Here is a 22,893-nt window from a genome sequence, read left to right on the forward strand (position 1 = left end):
AGCGCACCGGCAGAGCGAGACACACGGCACCAGGGGAGAGTCAGCGCGCGGTTTTTTGTTTCATGCCATTACAGATTATTTCTACCGCTCATCCGTCAAACCAACAGCACTTTCTACTGTAAAAAAGTCTAGGATCCTCAAGCGACACGGAGGAGAGATGCAGCCGGCGGCGAGATGGACTTTGCGGCTTCTTATCGTGGGTTTGATGGCGCAAGGTAAGTAAGATTTATCCAATGTTGTCGTAAATATAATGTAGAGTTAATGTTTTTAGTAAATATTTTCTTAAAAGTGTAGTTAATTAGAGGTTAGCCGGAGCAATTAACTTGATGTGTTTATGGTTCAATTCAACGCGATTATATAAATGTGTCTTCATATTGTTTTTGAATAAATCCTGTGCGTAAAGCCAATTACGTTTTCCAGCCATTATCCGTTGTAATTGATCATCAGTCGTAACTTTTTCAATTTATCACATTTTAATCATGACCAAATAGTCGAAATAAAAAAAAAGGTGTCGAAATAATTATAAATTCAAAGTTGTTTCCGATGTGTTGTTTTGCTCTCTCGACATGATGGCTCATAAAGCTCATCCACGACTTAGTTTGGCAATAACGAGACCAACACAATTAAATGCAGAAGAATGCGGGAGATGCATTTTGATTAATGCAAATGTTGTTTTGAGGCTTGAGTCGTGATTTCAGGAAACCAAAACTGATTATAATTTGTTTACCGGATCTTGTTTCCCTGTGTGCGGGCTGCTCGCAGAGGGTGGAGGGTCATTCAGGGAGGGCCTGGGCAAACACTGGATTATTCAGACAGAGGGCAGAGAGCGGTTTCAGGCAGGGGGGATTTGACCTGGCATCTGATAATAATAACCCCTCATTGCCATGTGCACATTCGGATAAGTCTGGAAACCTTTGCTTTAACCCAATTGTGCTATGAATGAAAAGTTATACTGACTTGGCATTCATGTATTTGCTGCTGTACTTCTTTATGTGAAGATTGAAGTGTATTAAAGGTCTTTGTGCGGATGTTTTGTCAAGTGGGGTCATTTAAAGGTTATTTTGATGGATTACAAATTGTGATTAGCTGGTCTCGGACATGAGGAAATGTATATTATTTTGAATGACAAGGAAGAGATTGAATATTGATTGAACAAGGAAGGAAGGAAAGAACGGATATATTGAAAAAGAAACGATTAACTGAAAGAAGAAGAAAAGGCAGGTCAAGGGATTGGGAGACGGAATTAAGGAAAGGATGAGAAGTAGTAAGGGAAGGAAGGAAAGAAAAGACAGACGAAGATATAAACAACTAAATAAAACAACAACAAGGACAGGCATGGGGGGGCTAAAGGAAATAATTACAAAGAGTAGGAAAGGAAGAAAGGAAGGAAGAGAGAGACAGATAGAGATATGAAAAAAATACAGAAAGAAGAAGGAAATGATGGCAAGGAGTAGGGAAGGAAGGAAGGAAGGGTCAGATGGATAAAGAAACGATTGATGGAATGAAGAATGAAGAACAAACAGGTGTAGGTGGTCTAGAAATGGAGGAAAGGATGGCAAGGAGTAGGGAAGAAAGGAGGTAAGGAAGAAAGGAAGGACATGACAAATGGAGAAATAAATGATTGATGGAAAGAAAGAGTACAGGCAGGTGGAGGGCTTATAGAAGGTATTAAGGATGGCAAGGAGTATGGAGGGAAGAGAGGGACAGAGGGAGAAAGAACAGGTTATTAGAAAGAGGGTGCAGGCAAAAGGCTGTGGTCAGCGTCCCTAAGGAATTAAGGAAAGGAAGGAGGAGATAAGGAAGGAAGGATCTGGTATCATAGAAACACACCCAGATTGTAATCAGTGACCAGCTGAGAGAGCTGCATGTGACCTGGAGCCACTCTGTGGAAGAGAGGCAGTGACGGTAATGATGCTGCGGCATTTCAAAGCAGTAACGTAAACATTTGCTCCGAAGGGCATAAACAACAGCTATCTGATTTATGCAAGGTGGCAGATAGGCACTCTCATGGTTTATCGGCCTCCACACACACTTCTCATTCCATGCATGACCCTCTTGGCTGGGAGGGGTGTGTGTGATTATTATGTGTATGCATTTCTGTGTATGTGTTTTCTCTCTCTTTCTCAAGTTTGTTCAGTCATTTGTAAATGTTTTAGGAAAGTCCGGGACTTAAATGTAAATGTGTGGAGTCCTTGCTAAAGACAAAGGGATTAGTGTGACCCTCTTAAAGTTAGTGCATTTGGGCAGCTAGCTAATGTCAGCCAGTAAGCAGGCAAGGGTGTAGCTGTGTAGCCTTCAAAAACATTTACTCTGATGAGGACGTTTTGTGTCATGAAGTATCAAATGTTATGAAATCTCTGTACATTTTCCTAAACCACAGTTCAATTTAGAAAACTCATTGCATTACATTTACCAATTGTGTCGCCTCAATATAAAATAAAGTAGTCCTATTCTTACACATTTGATCATTTGGGGATCTTTACAAAGTCGAATACGATTCTTAATACATCATTTCAGATGTTTTGCATAATCAGAAATCTGAGTGCATATGTTTAGTTAAACATTTAAGACTCCCTTAATATTACAGTCATTACATGTCACTTGTTAGACGCTTTTATCCAAAGCGACTTACATACATTCAATACTGTGGACAATCCTCACAGGAGCAATTTGGGGTGAAGTGTCTCAGGGACACAACGACATGCTGACGGCAGTGGGGTTTGAACCTGTGACCCCCTGATCTGAACACCAACGCACATCCACTGCACCACACGCCTCCCATAACATTTTAGAAGACTTACAAATCTCATTTTACTTTCATAAATATATTTACACAATCAAGAAATAAGCAGTTCCCTTAAAAACTCTTTATTTCCTACACATTTGACATTAATGAATAAATACTGTATATTTAGCAATGTCAACGTGACAAACACATGATGAGGAAACATTTATATTTGTTGAAAATGTTGTTGACTGAAAACATTTTAAAACACTGTTTGACCTAAAGTATTCACTTGTGACAACTAAGACATTACTTTTCTGGTTACCTTTAGGCCACACAAAGGATTTGGGTGTGGTTAAAGTAAGATTGTCGTCTTGACTTTAAGCACACGTTTATATTTTTGTAACTTCAATCTTAAATGTGGGAGACTTACCCTAATCAGTGGTGTGATAATCCATTGCTTTTTGTACATACATCCACTGCCTCACAATGACCTCTGCAATATAGGGATATGAGACCAGTTTCAACAGATGGACAACTGACAACTCTACACATACATTTGCAAATGATTTGGGTTAGTCACCACAAAAACCCACTATCTTATATGACAGCATGCACAACAGACACATCCATTTGACCATGAAGATGTGATACACAGTGTTTCCTTTTTCCAGGGGTGAGTCATCACCATCTTAGAAACATTAACCTACCAGACTGCAAACTGCAGCATTGCTCTTACATCCATCCATCCATCCATCTTCTCCCGCTTATCCGTGGTCCAAACTTTATTTTCCCTGGCGACATCAACCAGCTCTGACTGGGGGATCCCAAGGCGCTCCCAGGCCAGCGAAGAGATATAATCACTCCGCCTAGTCCTAGGTCTACCTCTTGCTCTTACAGACTAAATCAATTCTGTGATGGCTCTAATAAACATGTCCTAAACTTCTCCTGGGCTTAGGGTAGGAAACATTTTACAAACAGAATGTGACTTGAGCTTTAGCTGCAATTTGTTGTTATGTTTATATATGGTCAACAGTGCCTTCACACTACATGACTTCAAAGTCAAAGTAAATAGCATGGACAGATATGTACAGTATAAGTTGCCTCAGGTGTTCAAAATGTGCTTCTACTAATGTGTTACCTCAGCCTGTAGGTATATTCCTGTTACTGGACCTTGTTTTTAAATGGAGGCTGCTCTCTTAATGTATTTGAACACATGACCGATGATCCAGTCAATTAACTGTGGGGATGATGAGGTGTGCCTGTGTGTGTGTGTGTGTGTGTGTGTGGTGTGTGTGTGTGTGTGTGTGTGTGTGGTGTGTGTGTGTGTGTGTGTGTGTGTGTGTGTGTGTGTGTGGTGTGTGTGTGTGTGTGTGTGTGTGTGTGTGTGTGTGTGTGTGTGTGTGTGTGTGTGTGTGTGTGTGTGTGTGTGTGTGTGTGTGTGTGTGGTGTGTGTGTGTGTGTGTGTGTGTGTGTGTGTGTGTGTGTGTGTGTGTGTGTGTGTGTGTGTGTGTGTGTGTGTGTGTGTGTGTGTGTGTGTGTGTGTGTGTGTGTGTGTGTGTGTGTGTGTGTGTGTGTGTGTGTGTGTTTATGGTTCATGTGGACGCGTGGAAACAAGGCTTATATCATGGTAACATTTATAGAGCAGAACACAGAGCAGTGTGGGCGTGGCTCAACTCAAACTGTCTCACAGATAAATTGGAACACCTCATACTGCAGTACTTGCTTCATAATACACACATCCAGTGTTGGTCAACAGGAATACAACATTGTTTTCATCATAATTTAAACATAATGCCAATACAGGTTTCCCTTTTGAAGCTAAAACACCCATGGTTACATTTTTAAAGGAGCCCTATAATGCACATTTTCAGGTTCTTTTTTGTATTTTATGCCTCTTCTGTGACATGTTTCCATGCTTTAATGTTCAATAAGGTCTTTATTTTTCTCACACTGCCTGTTCTGCAGAGTCCAGTCTGCTCTGCTCTGTTGTGATTGGTTAACCGCATGTCCCTGCCCCAATGTGTTGAACAACAGTCTATGTGAACAATGTGTTTGAGCGCTAGACAATAGAAATGAGTGTTACATAGTGATGTCATTGTGTTATTTACACGCACACAAACCTATACAACACACAGGAAAGGTAAAACCCCAAAAGCAAAATTAACAGTTTTCTTTAACATTACAAGTTTTAGGAAATTGTATGTGTAATTATGCAAATGAAGCACAAGTTGCTAATTTGCATACTTTTGGCGCCATGTTTTATGGATTTATAAAATATGATGTAATGATGATAAGATGATATAAGACCACATCCTCTGTAAAAACCTTTAGAATATAGATAACACGTTTGGTGTGTGTAAACGCTGGTGAAATAAAAATAATTTTTTCACAGTAAAAACAACTTTTAGAATAAGTATTGCAAAGTCAATACATTTTCCAAACACTACAGGGGAAAAGGGACAAATCTTTACCTAATCGATTTCACCATGACTTTCACCGTTTTTACTCACATCTACAAGTACAAGTATTACAAGATAGCTCATAAAATAGTATCTGTACCACCCCAAAGAAGAGATATGACCCCTCATTTCTCCGACTCTTGCTTCTCTCAAGGTTAAGATGATGTTTGTTGACCTCCAGAGGGAAGAACATGGCCCTTTGGGGTCTCATTAACACCCAATAACCTCAAATTGAACATGGCCAAATGATACAAAACTACTGAAGAGATATTGAACATACTAAGGTTGAATGACTCTCTTACATGAAACATATTCAAATGAATATACAGTAACCTACTTTTTGGGTGAACATTCCTTGAGGGAAACGTGCCATTTCTATTTAAATCGCTCATTCTTAATGTGAGGAGAAAGGTAATTCTCTTTCTTCATAAAAAAATGTGTGAGCTCGCAGATACGTGTCCGGTCTTCCTTGAATGTCATAAGGCTTCAAAGCACTGTATTATATCTATATATAGTATAGTATTAGTTTGTTTGTCCCTGAGGGGTAAATGGGTTGCAGCACATCACAAGGCATTTAAAAAGATAAAACATACGTAACTAACAACAACATAGACACAGATGAAAAAGAACAGACGTAAAACAAAACGATATCGGCAGACATGGCAAGGGACCTAGGCCCTCATTTGCGAGAGGGGGGGGACAGTGCCAGACCAGCTGGGTAAACAGTACGTCCTAGCCATCATTGATTAAGGAGTTTGATGGCTTGTGGGACGAAAGATCTGTTCTTTTTTAACAGAATACATACATGTATTAGTATGTGCTGCAAAAACACAGAAAGAAGAGAAAAATGGAAGCTTGTTTGCAGGTATTGACATATTGTAGTTGCGATGAGAGAGAGCAATCTGCTGTCGTAGGCATCACATCCTTTTTCTATTCCATTTACTGGACACACACACACCATTACTCTCTCACACTCACAAACACACACAGTCCTATCCCTGCCCCACTATTCTATCTTCTCTGGTTCTTTGCACCTGTCTCCACACTTTCTCTCTCACAAATCTCTCAGGTTCAGCTCCCTATTTCATCTGACTCGGTGTAATCTCAGTCCTCTCTTCCATCTTTCTCCATCCCTCTAAGTTTCTACCCCTTCGTTTCATCTCCTACAGTTGACTTGAGCTCATTTTCACGCAGCTTTTGCAGACACAAAAGAAAATACAGTACATGTGAAGCATTTTAGCTAATCGGAAAGCCATTACTTCTTTATACATTGTTTACCATACAGGTATTGTGCATGATGAAGATGTCAAAAGTGAATACACACTTTCGCTTTCACCCCGTGTCTCACTTTATTTTACCCCCCCTGCACTCTCCTTTGAAAGCATTTGCATGCTCAGGGGAGAAGGAAGGCTAAATGGCTCTCACAGTATCCTCTCAAACAGCGCATAAAATGGCCTCTTCTTCTCCATCACTCATTATATGTCCTTCTCCCCCTCTAGCCTCCTCTTCCTTCTCCTCACGCTCGCTCTTCATCATCCTCCTCAATGAAAGTCATTTCTCAAATGGTTTTTTTCAATGTTGACCTCCGACCTTCTTGTGTCGGCTGCATTATATATCTCACGCGATCTATATTCGAACTAATTAGCTTTCTAAGTGTTTTTTCAGATATTCTTCACAGCTAGTAATTAATTGATACTGTACGTTTGAGTACATTAACTGTACATACTGCTGAGTTTACTTTGATCACAAAATTCTGTTATTTTATAAGCTGCAGCTGGTTTTTTTCAACTGAATTTCCAATACAGATTGAAAATATAAGCTCAACCAATAAACAAATTGAACAGCAAAGACAGCAAATCAATAAGCATATTTACGTCTATAGGAAATAAATGCTGTAAAGCTTACACATGATTGATGTGCATTAAATAATACAAAACATGTATGACAATATACTTTATTACGTATAAAACAGGACTTACATTATTTATTAATAATAATATGCTTTTTTGATATCAAAAGTGTTCTTAAAACTGCTTTAAAATTACATTGACAATATAGAATAAACAGATCAATTAAATAAATCAGTTGCTAAATTCTACAAGCATGAATGGTGTCATTTTTTAAGTGGAGATGAATACATTTCCTAAATAAAAGCAGGTTTCACCATATACAAAACGTATACTTTACATACAATTTTTATATAATGATAAGTTGATACTTTATGTTATCACAAACTAACCCTTCAGGCGAAACATAGCCAACTAAACCAACTGACAAAACTAGCTTGTTAATATATATCCCCTGTTTTGGACTAGAGGGTTAATCAGGGAAATAAAGTTGACCTGGCTGACATTAAATTCAAAAAAGGTGGAAAAGGTAATATGACTGCATGTGTTTCTAGTCCAAATAGACTTATTTTAATGATGCATACACCTTCGTAGATCTCAGCAAGTTGATTTGTGAGTAACATTTGAGTGTAAGTGAAACATTATCAAAACTATGAATCTGAGATCCATGTTGTGATAGACCTTGCAACTGCCAATTTTGCTGGTGGATTCGCTGGTAGATTTGATCCTCTCTTTAAAAAACGTAATTCTAATAGCATCCAGGATCCGTAACACAACATACTGAATGCCCCTCAAACTAACAACCATTGCTAGTTACTGATAGTAACATTAGCTTAATACTACTGTAGCTAGTAAGCTAGTTAACCGGACGCTAACGACTACAGCCCAGGGGGTGGTCACACAGTCGTGAATGTGGGCGAATGACCACTGTCTTCTGGGGCAATATTTGCTTGAAAGCTAACCAAAAGTTAAGGTAGCTAATTTGTTTCGCAACTGGAATTGAAAGTTTGTGTTGCCACATTTGCTAGCAAAGAATTTAAATTAGCACAAAGCTAATGTTGGCTAATGTGTGACCGTGCCCTAACATATTCAAGATACACATAAAACACTGAGTATCTCTCTTACAACAGCACCGTAATAAGTCTAGTAGATTGCTAGACTATGATTTGACAATTGCCATGTGGGAGGGATCTAGAAACCATTAATTTAGAAGAATGTTCATGTTTACTTAGTTAATAGCAGCAATGAATATAGCAAGATTAATTTGTGATCATGATTTCAAAGGTTTTATGTTGGTTTTATTTAGTCATCATGACTCAAATTATACACTTGTATTGAGACTTTTGTTTTCCATTAACTCTCGGTAAATCATTTTTCACCCCAGCACCTTTGCCACATGATATGCTAATCCCAGTATGATGAAATCAGCAAGTGAAAACTGGTGAGAGAGATTTGGCGACGTATAATTAGAAACATGGAAAGAGAGTGACAAAATGTGATAAATCCAGATAAAAGCGGGTAGACCTGTAGCTCATTTTCTGTCTTAATTGGTTCTTTTATGGTTCTCAATGTAAAATGCATTTGACCATGTTAAATGTGTATCTTTGTGTGCGTGTGCACATGTGTGGATTCTGTTTTGATCAAAGAGCTGATTTAGTCGGTGGACGTGTTCCAGAGAGCAGCTCTGCCTTTGTAATTATACCAACAATTAGAAGCAGCACCATGACAGTCCATTTTAGTCTAATTCATCCATGTTTTGCTTTTATCTTCTAATTAAATGGACTCCTTCTATCCTTCGTTCTTCTTTTTTATTCTATTCCTTTTTCTTCCCCAAATAATACTGCTCCTGACTTGTCTAGTGGAATTTCTGTGCTTAACTTAGATCAGATGCAAAAGGGTTGACACCATGCTCCCTTTACATACTATTTAGCACATGCTAGGCAGCTAGCAGACAGAAGGCTATGAAGTCTGGATTTTCTTAATCTTCAGAGTGACATCTTAAGAAGGCTTTGCTTTCAGTCTCTCTTTTCCTCCTCTCATCTACTCCTCTCCTTGTCTTGTCTTTCTTAAATGTATTTATTTGTTCCTCTTGTCCTGCTCTCCATAGGGCTGTCACCGGGAGTTCAGCACCAAATTGTCATGGTGTCATTGTTTTCTCATGAAGAGGGTTATCACTTGCCTTTAAGAAAGACATCTTGATGAAATAGGGTCAGCACTGTTTCATCATTAGGATTTCAAGGCCTCTCTTAAGAAGTCCATTTTAATTCAGATATTTGTCTCTCATGTGTCCCAAACTTGGTTTCAGTTGTTTAAGTCCAATATGGATAGTATTTACAAAAGAGGACACAAACAAAACAACCTCAAGGCCGAAGTCTTTGAGGCGAAAACATTTCTGTAAAAGTTCTTAAAAAGCTAGACATCTTCTCATTGCTTCCAGTATCTTTTAATGCCGTTTGTTTTATTCCTGCCTTTTTATCCCCCTGATCTCTTGACACATATTCCTGTGTCCAACAATGGTAAGAGTTACCCAGCAGTGAAGAATCTGGTATTGATCTAGATATTTAGACAGTGAATGGGAGCAAGCGAGATTTTTGCAAATCAGCGTGAGAACTCTGGGAGCACTAGGGGTCTTGAAGGATGAAGAGTGGGCCGATCACTTTCACAAATGTCAGCAGTGGATAACCGTTGTGACTCAGTATGTAGCAAACTGTGTGGGGAACCCAACTTGTGGCTTTGATATGATGCACATTGAAATTGTTGCGGCTTACACAACCAACAAAGACTGGTTCAGCTTGGTAGAGAATGCAGTTTAACTGTTATTTAGAGTACTAGTGTGTGGGCTTTAGGGGGATGTGTTGTCAGAAATATGATATAATAGTCAATTTGAGGTTTTCATTGGCTTGTAATTACGTAAACCTAGGGTTGTAAATATAGTGAGTGGGTTGTCTTTATGGATGAGGCTGTAATGCTCAAAATGACATCCTGACATTTAGTTGTAACAATCGGGTTCAAAACTAATTGCGCTTAGACATGCATTGCTTTCCCATGGCTAATTTAATATAAGGATGTGAAGCATGGGCAGTAGGGTGTTTGTTTAACATTAGCATTACAAATATCTTAATACAGGTCTGTCACTCTGTTAAAGAGGCCCTCTTGTGCTTTTTTGGATTGTCCCTTTCCTGTAGTGTGGTACAGGTTTTATTGCGTGTAAATGGTCCCGCTAAGGCAAACATTTTGGAAGGAAAAGTTCCTTCCAGAGGGAGTTTCTCTCCCACACACTCCGTCTGAAACACCTCCATTGTAGTCCTTTGTTTACTTAAGTGACAGTGACATGACACCACTAACACTCACGCTTCTATTGGCTGGCACTCAAACACACTACAGGCTAAGGGGCGGGACATCTCTAAGCGGTTCATCAATCACAACAGATGCTGCCAGCTAACAAATCAGAGCAGACTGGGCCCTGGTCTCAGACAGAGGGTTAAAAGAGGGGCTGCAGTAGAGGAAGTATGAGAAAAATAAAGAGCTTTTTGAATTAAAGCATGTAAACAAGTCACAATCGCGGAACAACATATAATTATTAAACCTGAAAATAAGCAGAATACTGTAAAGGATGGTATAATAATAATAATGTATTTGATTTCTATAGCGCTTTTCTTGAACCCAAAGACGCTTATACATGAGATTAGCTTTCAAACATTAACAAAGGTCGCTGTAAATCCCTCATACGCTTTCTGAACCCTACACTGTAAAATGTTTGGCTGTAAAATTACAGTAAATTACTGGCTACTAGTTGCATGGATTTCACAGTAATTGACTGTAAATATTTCACAGTAAATTAGAATAAAAGTACAACTACATACTGTGACTTTACAGTTGCCATGCCCATGGAATTACTGTGATATAGCAGTACAGAGCTGTGGTATTATGGTACCTTGCTGTACATAAATTACAGTAATTACTTGTATTTTCACACTTTTACTGTAGAAGTAATGCAACACATTAGCCAGTAATTTACTGTAAATATAAAAATGTAAATAATACGATATTATATTGTAAATCTGACTAGTTCACTGGGATTTTACCATAACTACACAATTCAAGCAGCTCAATCTACAAAGAAAAACAAAGAAAATGCCCATTTTAACTTTGTATTACTCCATTGAAGTGCAAAGTACATTTCACAGTGTCTTGGACATGTTACGGCCCCAACCTCTACTCCACGGTAGTGGCTCGTGCTGAGACCCGCAACATGAAAGAATACACGCAATAACCGGTACTTGGTAACGAGCATTTATTGATAATCAGCAGTTTGCTCACACAAGCGAAACGGGAAACAACAAGAGGTCTGGAGGAGTGGCCAAAAGGAACAAACAGAAGGAGGGAACCCGAGCCAGCCACACCACGGGCCGTAGGATTCAGAGCTCCCCCCAACCAGAAATCAATTATAAACCCTATGGGAAACAAAATAAGGCTGCAAAAACTGGACTACAGCTCAAAATGGCAAAGAGGTATTCTAAGGAGAGTGTCTCCCGGCGTTAGGAAAGGGCGAGACATCCTTCTCCTCCAGCTTCTCTTTATATACACGGCTGAGAGGAATTTGGAACACCTGGGCAGAGGCGGAGCCAGGGGCAGACCAGGTGCACCTGCGCAGCAGGGGGACAGAAAAGAAAACAAGGAGGGGAGCACATGTCTACACAGACATCCACTCGAAGTCAACAATTTTCTGAAGAATGTGCTGACATGGGGGTTTAAATTGCCATGCCTCTTTTTGGCTTTCGAGCCCGTCTCAGGATTAATGCCCAGGAAGCACCTGAAAACAATAAGCCAAGACAACAATTTCAATTTTACATATATTTATATGTTGCATAGTATATTTTAAGGCACATGCCCCTTTCAATTTAAGTAAAACCTGCACCAAAGAAATAAATTAGTATTTAAAGCCAAGCAAGAGCGATAAAAGCAAGAAAATCACTTAATTTGTTGTGTTATCACAGAGGATGGTCTGAATACAGTATTTTACTATGAAATAATACAGTAACATGTTGGGAAATCCTGGTAATCATTTATCCTGTACATTCACAGTAATTAACTGAATGTATTGATTTCACTGTGAAATTCTAAATTACAGTGTTATATTGTGAACATTACAGGTAAAGACTGTAAAGTGGTAAAACAGTAATTTATTGTAAAATATTACAGCTAAATATTGTGAAATCATGGTAATATTTTACAGTGTAGTGGGAATCGTGGAATACACCACTCAAAAGGGAAAAAATACAATACAAATGGTGGTTACCGGATGCAACTCAATGGCTGTTGGTGACAAAGTGCTTTAATAGCCTCAAAACACAAAAGTTTACTAATTTAAAAATGTATAATAAATGTAGCAACTATGGCACAGAGTTTAGAAAAAACCCTGGGTTGGGATCTATGTTACATATCACTGAGGATTTAGTTTAAAGGAAAAATAAGTGAATTTCAGATTGGCGGAAAACACTAGCGGAACAAGCAACTTCTTCCACAACACTTTTCCTCACCTGTGCTAAGAAAAAGCAAACTTTCAGCATGTCATGCCTACCCTCAGGCAACAGTCTTCAACTCCTCTGCACTAAGTTAAAATAGCTTGCTGTGCATTCTGTTGGGTAGACATGCTGATGTTATGCCTCAGGCCTACAGACTCTTTCCTAGATAATTAGTAAACAAGGCCCTTTTCCTATTTTTGCTGTGCATACAACCACACCACCAATCAACCACAGTCCAACAAACACATACCTATATTTAGAAATATATTATGATGAATTGTGCACTCGTGAATGGACCTACTCAGCCGCCAACACCAACCTAGAAAAGAGGACATGTTAGTCACTGTGGTTAGTTTAGTTAATGTTCAAATACCACCTGTACATAATGCTACCTGTCTGTCATTAAAGGAAGCAGCCAGCAAAGGATCCTAAAGTCCAGATGACGGAGTATCTACTTATTCAGGCTGGACATGGGTGCTTCCTGCTCTGAAGAGTTGTCAATGCTGTACCAAGTCCTACAAAGTAACGCCAACAACTCATGTCACAGACTTTTTCAAAGTAGACTTTTAACTTGGATGATCTGAGCAGAGGAGCTGTAATCCTAAGAGACCTCTTTATAGATGATTCATGAAATATTTGAAAACACTCACCTAACAACTCAAAAGAGCTAGTGATGTGTAGCATCAAAACTGAGAGAGGCGAGTGTCTCCTTTTCTCACAGTTCTGTGATTGATTAGCCAGCCTTTCAGACTTCTTAGAGAGACACTTTTTCTTTCAGTCTCTTCTTTCCTTTCATTTATCAACATCCAGTCTCTGATCACTTTCTCTGCCCCTCTCTACCCTTTCTGTCGGTTGCAGGCTGCTTCTCATCCAAGGCAGAGGACCGGCTCTTCAGGAAACTCTTCAGAAGATATAACCAGTTCATCCGACCAGTGGAGAATGTGTCTGACCCCGTTACTGTGGAGTTTGAGGTCTCCATCTCACAGCTGGTCAAAGTTGTAAGCTTTACATCCAAACACATCTTTTTTAATCATAACTTGTACGCAAAGCTTGTAAAGACTCAACAATATGTCAAGGTGTTTAAACCTTGTGCCTTCATTTTTATATCTCTTTGGCTTTGCTAATGCATATGATATTGATTTTGGCGAGGGAAAATTCAACCTCAGCTCCTTAAGTAAGTCTATAACTTAATGTGCTCGTGTTTGGTACACACAAACACAAGCACATTTCTCCCATTTTATCTTCACTTCACTGGCTGCCCGTTCATTCGAGGATTCATTTTAAAACTCTTTTATTTACTTTTAAAGCCCTCAATGGCCTGGCCCCGCCCTACCTCTCTGAGCTGTTACACAGCTACACTCGCACTCTCAGGTCAGCTGATCAGTTGCTCCTGAGGGTGCCAAAAACAAAGTAAAAGCGCAGAGGGGCTTTCTCTGCTGCCGCCCCTAAACTGTGGAACGACCTGCCCTTGCTAATCAGACAGGCTCCCACACTGTCCCGTCTTAAAACCCACCTTTTCTCCTTAGCATTCGTAAACAAGTAGATTGTTGCTTTTATTTGCTTTCAGTGGTCTATTGTTTTAACTATATGGCTGTTTTTATGCGATTTTATACTTATTTGTATGTTTTGTGAGCTGAGCTGTGTGATTCTATATGTTATGTATCTCTCTGTACAGCACTTAGGTCTGGAGGTTTTAAAGTGCTTCATAAATAAAGTTGGATTGGATAATAAACTGTGTAGCCAGAGTACAGACCCTTAATGAGGTCCCAATTAAAACTAATCAAAACCACAGTTTTGGAACCCATTGCTAATGTTGCGTAACATTATGCATTTCAATATATTAGGCTTTCAAACTAGAGTCCAGGCTTGAAAATGGTAATTTTAAAGAGGCCTTTATGTGCTCTTTGGGGTTTTTCGTTTCCTGTATTCTGTTATCAATGGTCTCCAAATGATAAAATCCCAAAGTTCTCTTTAGAGGGAGTTTCTCTACCATACACTGCCAGTAACGCCTCCATTAGACTTCTACTTTCCAAACAAAGTTACATCACTTCTAGGCAGGGTTGGGAGGGTTACTTTGTAAATGTAATTAGTGAATAGTGAATACATGCTCTGAAATTAATCCGAATACAGTTACAGTTACGTGTCTTAAAAAACGTATTCAGATTACTTTTAGAATACTTTTGGAATACTTTATTTTTCCATAACAGATGGGTATGTTTTGGTGAACAGGAGACACATATTTTACTGTTTTAAAGCACAACTCAAACACGACATCTTGGTGTCATTCTGGACAGCTCCCTCTCATCTGCACCCACATCCCCCGGACTGCATTCTTTGTACTGTCTTAGGCCTTTCCTTAGAATACTTTATGAATTGTAAGGTGTCCTTGGGTGCTTTGAAAGGCACCTCTAAATAGAATGAATTATCATTATTATTATTATTATCTGAAACGATGTAATAACTTTTTTTTACTTTTTTCCAGTCACTTGCATTCAGCAGCATTATTTCGACAATAAAGAAATGCTACATACACGTTATCTTGCACATTCTATTGAACCATCTCCGTTTCTAACTTTCAATATATTTTAAATACAAATTTAAATTCTCATCTGCGTGCGGGGGGCGGGGCCTCACAGACCTCTCTCTCTCTCTCTCTCTTTGGAGTACAAAAACAATCCTGATATAATAAGAAAGCTAGGAATATCCTCTTTCTAACAGTGTATACAACTCAAAATGTGTCTTCGGGTCAATGCGACTGATTTCGATAGAGCAGGTCACATATGTGTAATTCGTTGCACAATTCAAACGGGATCAAAAGATAATCTTTCTCTCTCCATTGACTTCAATACATGATTTTTCCGAAATAAGGTCCCATGGAGGTCCCCCGGAAGGGGAGGGACTTTGCCACTCTATATGTGTGCTTATGCTAACATCATAAGACAAAAGTTGGTTCCGTGTTGTGTGTAGTGAGAACGTGCTAGAGTGAGGGGGGGCCCCAAGCCAAAGCTTGCTTAGGGCCCCCAAAGGTCTAGGGCCAGCCCTGGTCCCAGGTATTAGCTGTAGTAGGGATTCAATAGTTTGAATCATGTCAGCTTTCTCTTAATCTTCTTGTGTGAAATGTTGCTTTTACCGCAATGCATGGAGCGAGTTTCAGAGTTCTCAGGTAAATGCACCATAACACTTTCTTATATTTCCTGTACTTGGTAGGCAACACACAAACAAACAAACAATTCATTCTCGAGTACCATTGCCTCAACACTAAATGGTCAGTCCATTTATTTAGCATCTCCCCATCGGATGCACATATGATACGTTATTACATTACATTCTTTTGCACTTTCAATGTCAACCAACATCAGTAATAGGTTTGCTCACTCAAGCCCTTACAGTGCAGCACCTGTTAAAACCTCTTAAGCCCCACGGACCCGGTTCCGGGGCCGAAATCGCGTGATTTGCAGGAAACAACGTCTAAGGAACCTTAATATTTAATAAACTATGAATATTTTATATCCATATAACCGAAAAAAACTAATTTAACTGATCTTTTTTTTTTTTTTTTAAACACACAATGCTAACACTGACCCTCTGAATTAGCCCCGAGCGAAAAATGCTAACCTATTACTGTACCGAAAATCACTCCCTTATTACTTATCCTAGGTGCACATCCAACACATCGTGTAAAGACACAGAATCTAACGGTGCCCACCTCAACACTGAAAGATACAAACTCGCAACGTTATCAACAAAAACGTACATCAAAACATGTGGCGCTAGGTAGCCACAACCGCTAACATGGCTTACCTTGGTCAAAACTGGTCTTCAATGGCATTAAAACGATAAAAACCGATGCTGTAGTTAATCCATAGGTTAATATCCAATGTGACTGTGTCCCCTTTGAAATGTTCTGATAATTTATAAGCAATAAAACTGCTTTTCCTTTTCTAGAAGTCAGAGCAGGGATATTCCTACCCTCTGCAACAAGATTGCATGCGCAGAGACGCCAGCTTTTTGTTTTAACATGAGAGTCTATGGGACGATTTCCCTTCGATTCTATTGGCTCTAACGGTCAGGAAGAGATGTCACATGTCAAAATCGAACAAGGGGGGCCAGAGATAGGTCAAATCCACCCAAATGGCCCCAGAAGAGTTTTTTGTTGCTAAATCTGTCTAAAAAGGTCAAATATAACTTGTTTTGCATCAATCTTGATACAGGGTACTTATTATATGTTGTACTTTGGACTCCTAAAGCTTTTAGTCTACTAACCCAACATCCAAGGTTAGTTTTCACCAGTGGTGTAGTGGGGATTTTTTTACTGGGGGGGACGCTATTTTAATTAGGTCATCCCAACCAATGCCACACAAGTGCGCATGCGCGCAGTGCACTCACAAAACGGGCAGACAGGTCCACAGAAACTACCGGTATGCTTAGTCCTACTTTAGTTACTAGACTGCAAAAAGCAGACGGCGCTGTGCTCAACACACACACAGACTCAAAACCATGGACACACTGGCACATAAGTTACATAAACAATGTATAGCCTAAATTGCATAAGCTACAGTATTGCAACTAAGCAGACAGTGCTCTCTCTCGCTCTCATCTCTGCAGACAGATGCTCTAGATCTCGCTATTCTATCTCTCTCTCTCTCTCTCTCTAGCTCTCGTATCTCTCTCTCTAGTCTCTCTCTCTCTCTCTCTCTCTCTCTCTCTCTCTCTCTCTCTCTCTCTCTCTCTCTCTCTCTCTCATGAATATTACATTTTGTGAGGAAACTTTTCCACCAATAATTCCAATAGGTATTCCAAAATGTATTAAATTCAGGTTTACGAAAGTAAAGTAACTATAATCAGATTACTCGTTTTTCAAATGTAACGCGAGCTGAATACAGTTACTTGATTTTTGTATTCTGATTACGTAACGCCGTTACATGTATTCCATTACCACCCAACCCTTACACTCACGCTTCTATTTGCTAGCACTTCAACACATTTGACCTGATAGGCTAAGAGGCGGGACATCTCTATGCGGTGGACCACAACAGAGCCAGCCAGCTAACCAATCAGAGCAGACTGCGCTCTGGTTTCAGACAGAGGGTGAAAAGACATGTCACAGAAGAAGCACAAAATACAGATATGAATCTGAAAATGAGCATACGTATATGTGATCTTTAACTTTTCTTCATAAAAAAATTCAAGGGCATAATATCATCAAACCACAATTAAAATGGTAACATTTCTGAAATTCAGAGGAGAATACCATTAATATATAGTGTTTGTAGTGCAACAGTTTGTAAATAGTATTTTTCTCATGAAAAACAACTGTGGCATTATGCTATTGGCTAAATATCCCCAACTGGCATTCAAAGGGTTACACTTGAGTGTTAAAACACTTGGAAGTATGATCAGGACGTATGTTGATTTTACATTTAAATTCATTTAGCAGTTTTAAGAAACATGAACCATGTAACTCCTTTTGGACATCAGAGCAACCGATGCAGTACAACGGTTGTTCAAGCTTGCAAGAGCAAAAGTGAATGTAACAAACGTGTTGTTGCATTAATAGCATCCTCTCAACAGTAGGCTACATGAGAGTCTGTGTGAACTGAAAGACGTCTTCCAACAAGCGCCCCGATCATATTTACTACCTTTGATACAGAAAAGGCAAAAGATAAGCCGTGGAACGAGAGAAGTGAAAGCAGAAAGTGAATACAATCTTTATTTAGTCTGCTCAATTTCACGGATTTTAAAAATGTCACACGGTGTTGTTATACGCTGTTGTTTTGCCTTTGCAATGTTACGTTTAATGCGGGTGGGGGTTTCGAAGTGGGTTTCGCTGTAGATCCCCACCGTGAAAGAGGTTTTGAGCTCAAAATGGAAATCCTCAGATTAAGAGGAAATTGCCTGCAGGAGCCTTTTTCAGGCTGGGGCTGATATGTAGCTATATCGGCTTGCTGGGCTAGGTGAGATTAATCTAAAGGTGAGTGTGTGTGGAATCTGTGGATGTGTCACAGTGTTCGTGTCTCTGCTCATATGTTCACAAATCTGCTTGTGCACAGTGTATCTGCTGACGCAGGCCTGTCTGTGATTGATTTGGAGTTCTGAGAATCAATTGACTGCAAATCAAACTGAACCAGGGTCACGGAGAGAGGTGGAGAGGAAGTGACATCTGTAACCCCTCCATCTTTTATTACTCAACCGTTTCAGTCCACCAACTCCCGCTCTAGAGGAAAACGATTAGAGGATGAATTTATTTTTTAATGTTGAATTTTTCGGGTTGCATTTTTGTTTACCTTTTTTAAAATTCCATATGGTGCTCACTCTTTTTTCCCATCTGCAGTACAAACAACACGCTCCCCCTCTTTCACACACACTCGCTTCCTTCTTCTTCTTGTCTTTCCAGGATGAGGTGAACCAAATCATGGAAACAAATCTATGGCTCAGACATGTAAGTACAACACACACACACACACACACACACACACACACACACACACACACACACACACACACCTAACCCCATTTCGGGCTGGACAGAAATAGCGATCAGTGAAGAGTGAGAAAGGTGTTAACACTCAACTATACATTCTGAACAGACATCAATATGGGATGCCCCACTCTCTCCCTATGTTTATTTGTGTGTGTATGTGCGTGTGTGTGTGTGTGAGAGAACGTCATATATCACTGAAGTAAAAACTAAAGCAGGTGAGGCAAAACAAGAAACCAAGGCTAACCAAGGAAGACATTTGAATGCAATGGGCCATTGATCAATGCTAGCATCATGGTTAGTCACGCTCTGTCTCTTAGCGCATCAATAACCACGGACCCTGACCTCCTGACCCCCCCAAACCCTGCCTCCCCAACCATAAATCCAAATAGCACATGTTGCCTCTGTCCCCCAAACCACCAATTTAGCTCGACTAAATCTCTCTTTGACAAATATTTATAATTAAAGCCGCTTTTCATAATAAATATTGAACTTTTTTAACATTGACTCGTTGCCGCCAAACAGCTGCTGGATGCTGATGAGATTTAACGGTTGATAACATGATACTGTGATCTCTGCGCACTCCAATTAAAACGCTTTGAAAGGCCTGTATGGGCTGATCTTATTTGTTGTTTGTAATGGCTGAGCTGTTTATTTATAACAAGGCATCACTAATGATTAAGCTGTGTCAACACCACCGTCACTGATACAGACTTTGAATCGCAGCCAGGGGGGGGGTTTACAGTGTTAGCCATTTCAAAAAGCCCCCCCTTGATGAATTTATCGCGTCTGTACCACAGTAACACTGCAGGGGATTCCTTCTGTAGCAGCATGCAGTGTTTCTAAATGTGTTCACTGTATACTCAAAACAAGCTATACTGATACTTTTATGACATCGATTAGACAACTACATTTAAACAATGCAAAAATAATGCCGAATATAGGAATACTTTACCTGCCTCTTCGCTATAAGAATGTATTATTTCAATTTATTTACATTTTTGGTCATATTCCTCCTTTATTCCGTCTGGAGAGCAGGTTTGACTATCATGTTTGTTATGGCCTTATCTCCTAATAACCTTTGTAGAGTCCCTAACTTATTCTGTATTAGTGGTATTTATTTATCTTTTTTGAAAACTCCTTAGTCACTTTCTCTATTATTGACAATTATAGTCATGTGTTGGGAAAATACTGAATGTTCCTTCTATATCAGAGTAGCACATGATAACAGAGGCGCTACGTAGCTGTGTACGTAGCCGGATGTATGACTACATGGATGACGCTCATGAGACACTGTGTTGAAGTTATGATAGCTATGTTCCTAACGGTACGTCCACACTGCAGCTTTAAACAAATCTTCAACCGCTTCCAACGCTTCTCTGCCCATTGACTTTGAATGGGAATGACGTCACTTTGCCTCGCTTGTCGCCGAACTGCATTGTGGGGGAGCGAAGCGAAGATTTCCAGGATTTCCAGGATTTTCAGGATTCAAAAGTTGAGCAATGTTCTACTTTTGAAGCTGAGCTGGAAGCGTCAGCCAATCAAATCCCGTTTATGCAAATCTGACAGTAGAAGCGCAAGCCAATCAAACCGCGTGTAAGCAGGGAGAGCCAGACCGCAGTTAATTTCCTCATATTCCAAACGAGAAATTACGGTAGCAAATCACCCGGTTCTTTACGACCAGAACTATTAACGGGATACAAACCGGAGGAACCAGGCATGGAGGGAGGTGGCAGAGACAGTGGGTGAAACTGGTAGGTTTTCGCCTGTTTGGGGAGTTTATATATATATATATATTGCTCGCATAAAATCCCCGGGGTTTTTTTGCTTTGTATGTCGGGGGCGGGAGATTCATGTGATTGGTTGTTGGTCTCGTTGCTCGCAAAAAATCCCCAAGCTTTCAGACACGCCCAGCTCCAAGATTTTCAAGATTTTTGAAAAGCTGCAGTGTGGACGTACCGTAAGATTGCACGATGACACAGCCCCTAGAGAGATAGGCATATGACTGTCTGGTTTATTGCTTACGCAGGCCTTAGCTAATCTTAACTAATGTCAAAATACTGCTTTGAACCAGTATTCTTCCATCTTGTTGACTGTAACAATCTCTTGTATAAGCATGTCAAGAACTCTACTCTGGGAACTATTTGTCCTGTGTGCCCTGTGTGTGGTGATTACTTCCATTCTTGCAAGGATAATACATACATGTATCCTGATTTTGAAGATCAAGCCGGTGACGAGTGATATTTTTCTCATTATATTTGTATTGTTATATATTGTTGACTAAGATACATAGGGAATATGTGGGGTTTTTGTGACTCGCTGTATGCATTTATCATTACCATGATCAAATAACCATATAAAAAAAGATCGACCAATAAGGAATCCCATCTCTAGCCAATCATATAGCTCACGATAAAAATCCAGTGTAGCATGAAGTGGTTAATTAAACAGCTCCCAGGTCATAACTGGATATTAATCTGCCTTTGCTAATGAATTAATTCATCTTGAATGGCATGCAAATAGCCAAGACTAATGGATCCGCGGCTCATGAAATGTTACCCACAGGTATGTTGACAGCATAGCAAGTGTTCTTCTGTCAGTGAGCATTAACTCCTCTCCTCTCTGAGCTGCTCGTTGCTCAGCTGTATTGTAGATGTGTTATGTGTTATTTGCTTACTGAAGCTTTGTGATTCTTTTTATAGTGAGGCCTTGCATTAAAGAAATACATGTTTGCTTGTTACGACTTTGAACAAGCAATGAAAGCCCTCAGATACTCCTTGAAACTCTGTCGATGGGCGTTAGATTCCTTGCGACATTATCCCTATTTGGCGCTACTGTAAAACATCAAAGGAAGTTCTGCTTGAGGTATAAATATGTATTGCAAAATATTCCCACAAAGGCGAATGTCTCCAGTGAATAATACCGTCTGCAGTGTACAATGAAAAATGCAAAACAGATGGTTGGCTCGGCAGTGTGCTCTAAATGAGGTTTCTCTTCTTCTCTCTCTCAGATTTGGAATGACTACAAGCTGCGGTGGATGCCCAGAGAGTTTGACGGGATCGAGTTCATTAGAGTTCCATCCAACAAGATCTGGAGACCCGACATCGTGCTCTACAACAAGTGAGACTGTCAAACCATTATCATCATCATTATCACGTTTGTTCACTCTTATTGCAATCACTATTGAGATTGAATACCTGAAAATCAATAGGTTGGTTTTCAAAAAGAGTCTTCTTATTACCAAAGCCAATAATTGCTGTTGCCTAATTAGGAGCGAAATTAGAATCAGCAGGATGTTATTGTACTGCAAATCAGGCATCTCCACCAGGCAAAAACTAGTACGTTGGCATAGACATCAGTGTTAAAATGCTAATTCACCCGCGTGATTGGTTATGGAAAATGTAATGACCCCTACCACCACTTCAGGGCAGGGGCCATTACATTGTATGGAGTTGACAGTGTCAACAAATACATGACGGATCAGAATATGCTCATGTGAAACATTTTGTAACGTTCAAACGAGCCCTGACAGAAAACAACCCCAAATGTGTCTTTTTGGCAGGAAAACTTTAGTTGATAACGTCACCGAAATATTACATAAATTCCCAATTCTTTGGAGCCCAAATGTCCAGAGATGGAAGAAGTAGTCAACTTATTTACTTAAGTAAAACAAGCAATACCAAATTGAAGAAATACTGTCACAAGCAAAAGTCCTGCATTCAATACCTTACGTAAAAGTACTCATTATGTGTAATATTCAATTTCAGAATCATACATGTAACTAGATCATGTTGTTGGTGTCAGGGTGGAGTGAAGCAGGCAGGACCCAAATAAAGATTACACAGAAAATACCTTT

The 22,893-nt window shown here is 39.6% G+C and overlaps 1 protein-coding gene across 2 annotated transcripts in view; it reads left to right on the forward strand.

The window, feature by feature from the left end:
* chrna6 (cholinergic receptor, nicotinic, alpha 6) overlaps positions 1–22,893 on the forward strand; it is a 35,351-nt gene continuing 12,458 nt past the window's right edge. The window contains exons 1-5 of one of the 2 annotated variants that reach the window (XM_034202488.1): positions 1–215; positions 12,968–13,081; positions 13,418–13,557; positions 18,954–18,998; positions 22,048–22,157. In XM_034202488.1, coding sequence (XP_034058379.1) covers positions 13,030–13,081; positions 13,418–13,557; positions 18,954–18,998; positions 22,048–22,157 — 347 coding nt within the window. In that variant the 5' untranslated portion in view covers positions 1–215; positions 12,968–13,029. The remainder of the gene's footprint in view (positions 216–12,967; positions 13,082–13,417; positions 13,558–18,953; positions 18,999–22,047; positions 22,158–22,893) is intronic. The other variant, XM_034202487.1, reaches the window with a different exon arrangement.

This window comes from Gymnodraco acuticeps, unplaced genomic scaffold, assembly GCF_902827175.1.
Source record: "Gymnodraco acuticeps unplaced genomic scaffold, fGymAcu1.1, whole genome shotgun sequence".
In the NCBI taxonomy this organism is placed as follows: domain Eukaryota; kingdom Metazoa; phylum Chordata; class Actinopteri; order Perciformes; family Bathydraconidae; genus Gymnodraco; species Gymnodraco acuticeps.